General features: G+C 41.5%; 1 protein-coding gene across 1 annotated transcript; it reads right to left on the reverse strand.

Annotated features, from left to right (window-relative positions):
• Positions 1-220: 220 nt before the first annotated feature.
• LOC142750776 (olfactory receptor 11L1-like) lies at positions 221-1,156 on the reverse strand. Its single transcript, XM_075859754.1, has one exon. The coding sequence runs from the start codon at positions 1,154-1,156 to the stop codon at positions 221-223; it is 936 nt and encodes a 311-aa protein (XP_075715869.1).
• Between the last annotated feature and the right edge of the window lie 10,401 nt (positions 1,157-11,557).

Below are 11,557 nucleotides of genomic sequence, written 5' to 3' on the forward strand. Positions count from 1 at the left end.
TATGCAACCGGAAATACATTAGTTAATAAACCCATAATAAATAGACCTTAGTGGCAAGTGACAAAGTCATTTCCAAATGAGGTTGTCTTCTGCTAGACCTTTGGGGCCGAATATTTGTTTCAGAGCCTGGTCCACCAAAGAATCATCTGACACTCTGATCGGTCAGTCCAACTCTGTCTTCAGATACAATCTCAGTGATGTATAGAATATTGTAGATTATTTACCAGAACATACGCTTATAAATAGTTTCTTGTATGGCTTTTCTAATATCTTTATTCCGTAGACTGTATATTATAGGGTTGACCAAAGGAGTAAACACCGTGTAGAGCAGGGATAGGATCTTACTCATGGTGACTGATAGACCTTTTGTTGGGACAACATAAACACTGAATATAGTCCAGTAAAATATGGAGACCACAATGAGGTGGGAGCTACAGGTGGAGAAGGCTTTCTGTCTACTCGTACTAGAGGGAATTCTTAAGATTGCTGAAATAATATAAGTATAAGATATTACAATGATTGTGGTTGGAATTATTACAATGGGAATGCTGAGTAAATAAATCTCTAAATCAACAACAAAGGTATCAGAACAGGCGAGTTCTAGTAAGGGGACAATGTCACAGAATAAATGGTCAATGATATTTGATCCGCAAAAGTTTAGTTTTGCTGTTTTTATGATATAAATCAAAATAATGGAAAATCCAAACAACCAAGAGATGGCGGCCAATGTCACAGAATAATCACTTGTCATGATAGAGGTGTAACGGAGGGGGTTACAGATGGCCACATATCTGTCATAAGACATCACTGTGAGGAGAAAACATTCAAATGTTTCTGAGCCACCGAAAAAATACAACTGAGTCATACAACCAATAAACGTAATGGTCCCCCCATTATTCAGTAGAAGGTGGAGCATGTTGGGGACAATGTCAGTCGGTAATAAGATGTCATTAATAGACAGTTGTGAGATGAAGAAATACATTGGAGTGTGGAGGTTCTTACTCATGGACACCAGGGTGATGATCAGGAGATTCCCACATAATATCAGGTAATAAACCACAAGGAACAGACAGAATAGTAATAGTCTTGAACCTTGACTGACTTGAAATCCTCTGAGGAAAAACATTGTGACCTCCGTCTTGTTGTTTTCCTGCATCTGGACCAAGAATGAAGTTATATCTGTGTTAAGCGCTATTTTATTCTTTTTCTGGGACCCCCTCGTTTCAGAGATATGTCCCACTATTTTTGTTGGTTCCCTATGTGCTAATTTGCTGTAGTTAGCCAATCGGGCTTCCCTGCCTCTGATGCTGACCAATCAGCACTAGGAAGCTAGAGGTTGGTTCACACCCTTTTGACTAACTACAGAAAGTTAGCACATAGGGAGTTAACACGACAATGGGCCATATCTCCGGAACAGGGGAAGCTCTGGAATCAGGGAGACAGCGCCATGGAGGTCAGACAACCAGTTCAACTTATACGACTTAATGACGGGTCCTCTTTAAAAAACGAAAAATAAATGACATCATAAAACACACGACTTTGAGAGGCCTCACTATATGACCCATAGAAAATTCTAAAGCACATATTGCATTATATAGTATAGCTCTATATCATTACCTTTAACTCCGTACAGTAACTTTATATCATTACATTATTCCATATCACTATCACTACCTGTTTAGCACTGTGGAAAACATGAGCGCTTTATAAGCAACAGAATATCCATATTATGAGTAAATTACTCATGATGTGAAGGTACAATATTATGTATATACTGAGTAGTCATGAGTTTATGGCTTGTCATTTTTATTTAAAAAAATCTACACTGAAAATATATTCAAAGAAATTTAAAATTGTAAGAATATTTTCCTGACATTTTTGCAAAAAAGAAATAAAAAAATTCTGCCATAAATGATGGCAAAACTGTGGTAAATACGATACTATAACTCACCAGAGCTCCCTTGTCCATGTCCCCCCTTCCTGTTAGTTGATTTTGCCTGTTACTTTGTTAATTTCCCCTGCTTGCCTACACCAGTAAAAATACTATATATAATAGAGTATATAAAAATGAAAAATACAAAATGTGAACAAGAAAACAACAAGCAAAATATATATAAATACATATTTGGTATCCCTATATCTATAGTCATTTCTAGAATAATTTCTACGCATTTTTGGTGAGTGACATGAAAAACACAGTTTTTTTTGCAATTTCAAGCAATTTCACTCAGAAAATAAATTAAATGTTTAATATATTTAGGGTATGTTCACACACAGTGTTTTCAGGCATATTTCGGGGCGTTTACACTTAGAAAAACACCTGAAAAAATGGAAGCTGAACGCCTACAAACATCTGCCTATTGGAATCAATGGTAAAAACAGCATTTAGTTCATACGGGGCGTCTTTTTACACCGCTGTTTTAAAATACGAAGCATAAAAGGACGCTCCGTAAAAAGAAGTAGCATGTCACATCTTGAGGCGTTTTTTAGAGCTGATTTTCCATAGAACACTATGAAAAAGACCTAAAAAAATGCCTCAAAAGAAGCCTGAAAAGAAGCCTCAAAAGAAGCTCCAAATTAAAAGAAGCTTAAGGGTATGTGCTACACGAGAACTGTCTTTTACGTCTTTTACGTCTGTTTCAGGAGAAAACAGCTGCGTCGTTTCAGACTTAAAAGCTCCTCCTCGCATTATGCGAGGCGTCTTTGACGCCCGTAATCTTGAGCTGCTCTTCATTGACTTCAATGAAGAACGGCTCAAATTACGTTGCAAAGAAGTGTCCTGCACTTCTTTGCCGAGGCAGTCAATTTACGCGTCGTCGTTTGACAGCTGTCAAACGACGACGCGTAAATGACAGGTCGTCGGCACAGTACATCGGCAAACCCATTCAAATGAATGGGCAGATGTTTGCCGACGTATCGTAGCCCTATTTTCAGACGTAAAACGAGGCATAATACGCCGTAAAATAGGTCGTGTGAACCCAGCCTAATTTTCAGCTTCAAAAACGCCTGAAAATCAGAGGCTGTTTTCTCTGAAAACAGCTCCGTATTTTGAGACGTTTTTGAGTAAGCGTGTGAACATACCCTTAATCTGCGACATCATTAAGTGATATGCACTAAACAAACATGAATTAGGCACCGAAATCTAGTGACACTTTTGATACAGTGGACATGATGATTTTTCGGGGGATAGGGACAATTACAAGATGCTGATAAAAGAGCTCTGTGATTGCTTTACAGAACCCCCTTTATTATTATTATTATTATTATTATTATTACTATTAATATTATATTATTACTATTATTATCATTATTATTATTTAATTATTATTATTATATTATTATTACTATTATTATTATTATTTTGTTATCTTCACTCCTAGTGTTAAAGAGGTTAACTCATGAAGACAACCCCTGTTAGAGTGGTTTCCGTTCTGCACTTTGAAATGCCTGTCTGGCTGAGACTTGCCCTGGCAAAATCAGCTATTGCCAGGAGTGCTGAAAACAATGTAACAATGTAACAATGTAATTTGTAATTTGGCAGTGAACTTGCCAGCTTGACATCCTGCCAAGCATAAAAACATGTGACCACAGGTCCTTTGCACATAACATATATATAACGTTAGCATTGGTCTAACTCCTGCCTTGAACCTGTAGCGACCTTGGAGAAAAATAGGTCAAATAAAGTTGAGCCTAATACATGTCTGTATGTGGGAACTGATATGAAGGTGTTGGTGCATGTCTGTATGTGAGAAGTGATATGAAGGTGGTGGTGTATGTCTGTATGTGAGAAGTGATATGAAGGTGGTGGTGGAAATTTGTCCCCTCCCTTTCCCATTTCTTGGTTGAACTTGATGGACATGTGTCTTTTATCAACCAAATATGTAATTATATATATATAAAACATTACCATTGGACTTAATTCTTGCTCAATCCTGCAGCGATCTGGGGGAAAAATAGGTCAACACAGTTAAAATTCAAATCGAACATATGCCCAAGTATCATATATCATATATTAATGTTCTACAGGATCTGTAGAACATGAAATATCAACACTAACATTAATCAATGCATATTAAAGAAACAGCGGCATATCATGCAGGAGGAGCTGCTCCACCAGCTAACAGCAGCACCAAGGGGGACACAGGGAAACAAAAAAAAAAAAGATGAAAAAGGCTAGAAACACTGCAAATTACTATAAAACAGCTACTAACATAATTTCTAGACTTTTAGAACATATTTGTCTAATATACATATATATATATATATATATATATATATATATATATATATATATATATTGCATAGACATGTTTAGTGTTCTGTTAAGAAGTCTTTATTATTGCTTGTATCATAGAGGTTACCGCACAATACTTACATCTTGTTCTTTGTTTTTCACATTTATTTTATAGTTGTCTTTTCTATGAATCTTAATTTTGTTCCAGAGGCAAATAAATGGAGTTTTAGAAAACATCTAAATCCTGTTGTGTGACGGGTCAGACACAAGAATATGAGCTAATAATGGACGACCTGTAGAAATTTATATAGGAAATAAAGGCAAGGTGCCGGGTAGAATAAGTCTGGGGAGAATTTTGGACAATGTCTCATGAGTCTCCTTTGTTTAAGTTAATTGAAGAATATAAATTATATTGTAATTACCAGCTGGATCTTAAGAATATCGAAATTAATTTGCACATAAATAGTTTTACACACTCACATATATATATATATATATAATTTCTGGGAGTTCAAGGGACAAAACTTTTAAAAACTATTTGAGCTTTGAACTGTGATTTTTTTTTTTACTATTAAATCAATTATTTAATTTGAACTTATTTTGTATTCTGCTTTGTCTACGTTCCAGAGATGGTGCTCAATGGAACTACCCCCTCCTTTCTTCACAACAGTAGTGAGATACTTTACTGTTAAGCTATTAGAGTCTTCTATCATGTATTGGGGGCTGCCTCCCCAATCCACAACCTCACTTGATGTTTCTAGATCTCCACCTAATTGACATTCCACAAAAAATTATCATATAAAACATTTTTTTAAGGCTCCTGGCAAACACCCAAATCAATATTGAACACTGTATTAACTCATTTAATATAAACAGTTTAATAAATAAAGGACCCAACCTTGTCCCCACTTAAAATACATCCCTCATATCCATTCCCATCTCACCACTGACATTGTACATCACTAATCCAGACCCTAATAATTTCTGGTCTCGACCCCTGTAACTCACTACTGACTGACATTCCACTAAACAGACTGACTCCACTTCACCGCATCATGTGCACAGCAGCCAGGATGATCTTCTCACCTATTACATTACACCCTCACTACACTGGTTACCTGTTTCTTGTAGAATTATATTCATAGCTCTCCTCCAAGTCTACAAATCTCTCCACAATGCTGCACCATTATACATCTCTGCTCTCTTCATTTACTAACTCGCTCATGCTCCTTGTCCTACAACTCTCATTCTTGGACTGGTCTACCAAGAAGAGAAAAGATTCCTAGTGGGCCCTGAGCCTCTAGTGCGGCTCCAGGCTCCATCAACGCTTTACATTTATCAGTGTCGGCATCCACTAAAGAGGGTGGGGGGGCACTGTTTGACGTCCGGTCTAGTTTCTCTCAAACAGAACAGTAGGAGGAACTACATAGCATGCTGATGCATTTTTATATGATATGATCAGGGGCATAGCTGTAGCGGATGCAGAGGTAGCAGTCGCACCTGGGCCCTGAGCCTGAGGGGGCCCAAAAGCCACTGAGCTTAATGGAAAAACACTATTATTATCATTGATATAGGAGCAGAATGAGCATCTCCATAAAGCTTGTCAGCAGAGCAGGGGCGTAGCTAGGGGGGGGACAGGCGGGGCATGTGCCCCGGGCGCAATGGAAGGGGGGCACCGAAGAGCAGCTCATCGCTGCTGATAGGCGCCCCGTATGTTTACACAGTGGCGTTCTGACTGGGTTCTGTGACGGCCAGGGAGTGGACCAGTCCAGTCACCTGACCTGTCACCTGACCTCACGTCAGTGACATGAGGTCAGATGACTCAGGTCAGGGGACAGGTCCACGGTCCCGTGCTGCAGCCTCCCGGCATCTGCCTCTACTCTGCTCTCCTGTTACACAGCCGACAAGCAGAAGAGAAGCTCCACCCACAGCCCGTCCTGACCTGTCAGCAAGGAGACATGGTGAGTGTCTGTGTGTATATGTGTGTAGTGTGTATACAGTGTGTGTCTCTGTCTTAGTATGTGTATATGTTAGTGTGTGTGTGGGTGTGGGTGTGGGTGTGTCTGTCTATCTGTCTATCTGTGTCTCTGCATGTGTTTGTCTCTTATATCTACTACACTATCTGTATTCAGAGAGTTATCACTGTGTTATCTGTGGTGTTACATAGGACTGCAGGCAACATCTACTACATTATCTGTTCTCAGAGAGTTATCACTGTGTTATCTGTGGTGTTACATAGGACTGCAGGCAACATCTACTACATTATCTGTTCTCAGAGAGTTATCACTGTGTTATCTGTGGTGTTACATAGGACTGCAGGCAACATCTACTACATTATCTGTACTCAGAGAGTTATCACTGTGTTATCTGTGGTGTTACATAGAACTGCAGGTAACATCTACTACATTATCTGTGCTGTGTATATATGTGCCTGTGTGGGTATATATGGGTCTGTTTGTGAATGTGTCTTTGTGCTTGTATATTTGTGCCTTTTATGTATTTGTATATGTTCCGGTCTGTGTATTTATCTGCCGGTGTCCGTGTATATGTGTCTGTACGTCTATATATTTACCTGTATGTATATATTCCAGATGTGTGTATGTATATTTGCCTGTATGTCTAAATATCTATCTTTATGTATGTACAGTATATATGTTCCAGCGTGTCTATATATGTGGTTAATTTTTGGTTTGTGTAGGGGGCGGCAATAGAGAGTCCCGCACAGGGCGCCATCCAACCTAAGGCCGGCCCTGGCTGTCACCGACCCTAGTCAGAAGGAACTCCGCTGCTGTCTGCGCCGCATGACCTCCTCGGCTCCTCCGGTAAGTCATACCAGGCAGGCGGAGAGTGGTAGCGGTAGGCTACCGCTCACCGATCTGTTCACAGTTGGCGCTAAGTACAAGGGGGGAGTGTAGCGTTATTTAAAAGGGGGGGGAGTGTGGCGCTATTTACAAGGGGGGGAGTGTGGCGCTATTTAAAAGGGGGGAATGTGCCACTATTTACAAGAGGGGGGAAATATGGCGCTATTTACAAAGGGGCAACGGGCTGTGTGTGTCACTATCTACAAGGGGGGCTGTGTGTCACTATCTACAAGGTGGGCTGTGTGTCACTATCTACAAGGGGGGCTGTGTGTCACTATCTACAAGGGGGGCTGTGTGGCGCGATCTACATTGGGCTGTGTGTGGCCTCTCTAATTTATTTTCTTTTAATTTATTTTTATGTTAATTACATTATAGAACTACATCGCTTGTAAAATGTAGAAATGCTTTTATACTTGAGTTACATTATAAAAATTGTGAAAAACAATTACACCTCATTGATTGGTAAAGAAAGCAAACATGGCGAGGGGGAAGGAAATGTCGGGAAATAAGTTGGGGGGGGGCGCCAATCTGAATCTTTGCCCCGGGTGCAGGAGAACCTAGCTACACCTCTGAGCAGAGGGAAGCATTAAGTGCTCTAAAATATCCTGGTAGATACTGCATTGACTCTGTACTGGATATATCACAGTGAACCAACACTGCTGCTCAGTGGCCCAAAGTCCTGTTTTCAGATTAAAGTAAATTTTGCATTTTATTTGGAAATCAAGGTCCCAGAGTCTGGAGGGAGAGTGGAGAGGCATCAATCCAAGTTGCTTATGGTCCAGTGTGAAGTTTCCGTAGTCAGTGATGGTTTGGGGGCCGTGTCATCTGCTGGTGTTGGTCCTCTGTGTTATATCAGGTCCAGAGTCAGCGCAGCGTCTAGCAGGACATTTCCCAGCACTTCATGCTTCCCTCTGCTGACCGCTTTATGGAGATGCAGATTAATTTTCCAGCTGGACATGGCACCTGCCCACACTGCCAAAAGTACCAATACCTGGTGTAATAACCACAGTATCACTGCGCCTGATTGGCCAGCAAACTCGCCCGACCTAAACCCCATAGATAATCTATGGGGTATTGTCAAGAGGAAGATGAGGGACACCAGACCCAACAATGCAGATGAGCTGAAGGCCGATATCAAAGCAACCTGGGCTTCCATAACACCTCAGCAGTGCCACAGGCTGATCACCTCCATGCCACGCCGCATTGATAACACCTCAGCATTGCAACAGGCTGATCGCCTCCATGCCACGCCACATTGATAACACCTCAGCAGTGCCACGGGCTGATCGCTTCCATGCCACGCCGCAATGATAACACCTCAGCAGTGCCACAGGCTGATCACCTCCATGCCACGCCGCATTGATAACACCTCAGCATTGCAACAGGCTGATTGCCTCCATGCCACGCCGCATTGATAACACCTCAGCAGTGCCACAGGCTGATCGCTTCCATGCCACGCCGCAATGATAACACCTCAGCAGTGCCACAGGCTGATCGCCTCCATGCCACACCGCATTGATAACACCTCAGCAGTGCCACAGGCTGATCACCTCCATGCCACGCCACATTGATAACACCTCAGCAGTGCCACAGGCTGATCGCTTCCATGACACGCCGCATTGATAACACCTCAGCAGTGCCACAGGCTGATCACCTCCATGCCATGCCGCATTGATAACACCTCAGCAGTGCCACAGGCTGATCGCTTCCATGCCACGCCGCACTGATAACACCTCAGCAGTGCCACAGGCTGATCGCCTCCATGCCACGTCGCATTGATATCACCTCAGCAGTGCCACAGGCTGATCACCTCCATTCCACACCGCATTGATAACACCTCAGCAGTGCCACAGGCTGATCGCCTCCATGTCACGCCACATTGGTAACACCTCAGCAGTGCCACAGGCTGATCGCTTCCATGCCATGCCGCATTGATAACACCTCAGCAGTGCCACAGGCTGATCGCCTCCATGCCACACCGCATTGATAACACCTCAGCAGTGCCACAGGCTGATCACCTCCATGCCACGCCACATTGATAACACCTCAGCAGTGCCACAGGCTGATCGCTTCCATGACACGCCGCATTGATAACACCTCAGCAGTGCCACAGGCTGATCACCTCCATGCAATGTCGCATTGATAACACCTCAGCAGTGCCACAGGCTGATCGCTTCCATGCCACACCGCAATTATAACACCCCAGCAGTGCCACAGGCTGATCGCTTCCATGCCACGCTGCACTGATAACACCTCAGCAGTGCCACAGGCTGATCGCCTCCATGCCACGTCGCATTTATATCACCTCAGCAGTGCCACAGGCTGATCACCTCCTTTCCACGCCGCATTGATAACACCTCAGCAGTGCCACAGGCTGATCGCCTCGATGCTACGCCACATTGATAACACCTCAGCAGTGCCACAGGCTGATCGCTTCCATGCCATGCCGCATTGATAACACCTCAGCAGTGTCACAGGCTGATCGCCCCCATGCCACACTGCATTGATGCAGTAATTCATGCAAAAGGAGCCCTGACCTAGTATTGAGGGCATATACTGGACATACTTTTCAGTAGGAGAACATTTCAGAATAAAAAATCATTTTTGAAATTGGGCTTATATAATCTAGTTTTCTGAGACTAAATTTTGGGTTTTCATTAACTGTTCCCATAATCATCAACATTAAAAGAAAAAAATGCTGGAAATAGATCTCTCTGTGTGTAATGAATTTATAGAATATATGAGAGACACTTTTTCAATTGAATTACTGAAATAAATTAACTTTTTGATTATATTTTAATTCATTGAGAAGGACTAATATATATATAACATGTTAATGTTAATTCATAACATTGGTAAATACAGAACAAATACTGGTGTTGTTCTAGTTAAGGAATCATTACCTGTATTTTGTAACTTTGTAATTTGTTTATTACTTCAATTTGTTAAACAATAAAAATAAGATTTAGCACCCATCATAAGATGTGGAAAACTGTGAAATCCTTTTATATCCAGTACATAACTCATTGTCACTAATACTTCAGGTACTACAAACAAAGAGGGTTGGCCAGCTTCTCCTAAAACATGAAATAGATATGCAGGTGCTAATCTGCCGTGACTAATGTATTACCAGCAACAAGAGAATGCAGATGCACACCGCAGGCGCTAAGATATAATTATATATATATATATTGCTATAGTCATTACGTTAATATGTGAGGTTCTTAGCGCTCAGTTTGATCAAAATGTGCGAGCCCACCTGCCACGGCAAGGCGACCTTTACGCTAAACATTGTATCCCTATTATGGAGACTTACCTCTATCTCTTGGGTTGAACCCACAGTGAGCTCAGGACAGGCAGGAAACAAATATATTCTGTTCTAATTAAAAACAGCCCAGGACAGGTGGGTGGAGAGCACGACCAAAATGGAAGCAAAATGGAATTTTTTTGTGTCGCCATATTCTGAGAGCCATAACTTTTATTTTTCCGTCAAAAGAGCTGTGAGTGCTTGTTTTCTGCGGGACGGGTTGTAGTTTTTAACGGTATAATTTTGGGGTGCATGCAACTTTTAGATCACATAATTTATTCTGTTTCACGAGGGGTAGTGACCAAAAAACTGCAGTTCTGGAATGTTTCTTTATAAAAAATTTCACGGTGTTCACTGTGCGGGTAAAATAGCACAATATTACAATATTTTTATAGTTCGGGTGGTTACGGACGCTGTGATACCAAATATTTGTACTTTTTTAATGTTTTCCGTTTTTTCCTATAATAAAAACACTATTATGGGAAAAAGGCGGTTATTGTTTTTTTTTAACTTGAAACTTTTATTTTTTTACTTTTTCATAACATTTTTATTAACTTTAAAAAAAAAAAAAAAACAACATTTTGTTCCACTATGGGACTTGGAGGCATGAAGCCCTGATCGCTATTCTAATACACTGCGCTACCTACATAGTGCAGTGTATTAGAGCTATTTACTGAAAGCAGGCCTATTAGGCTTCTGGACATATAGTGTAAGTGGATAGGATACCTATGTTTTATTATGTTGTGGTTACTATTATTTAGGGTGGGTATCCCCCAACCTGTACCACTTGTAGGATTCATTTACAGTTAGCATTTAGCGTGTACCAGTAAAAATGTCCCCAGCCTATCCCTGCACACCCTGGTCCTTAAAAGTGAACCTGCCCCTTTCCCCAGTGCCTGAGAAAAGTTGGACAAGCCTAGTGTTATCCTGCGAAGGTTCCGTATCCTGTATCCTGAGTCTGTTACCTGATGATATCCCGTGCCCACTGGGTGCTTCCAGTAATCCGGCACCATCGTGCTTCCAGTAAACCGGCACCTGCCTGCTTCCAGCAATTCCAGCAGCAACTCCTCCGGGACCACCTCAAGATGTAGCCACCTGGCAGTCTCCCTGCAGCGAAGACCAGATTCCTCTATCTATCAAATATCAGTATGCCTT

This window comes from Rhinoderma darwinii, chromosome 3 (genome assembly GCF_050947455.1).
Source record: "Rhinoderma darwinii isolate aRhiDar2 chromosome 3, aRhiDar2.hap1, whole genome shotgun sequence".
NCBI lineage: Eukaryota > Metazoa > Chordata > Amphibia > Anura > Rhinodermatidae > Rhinoderma > Rhinoderma darwinii.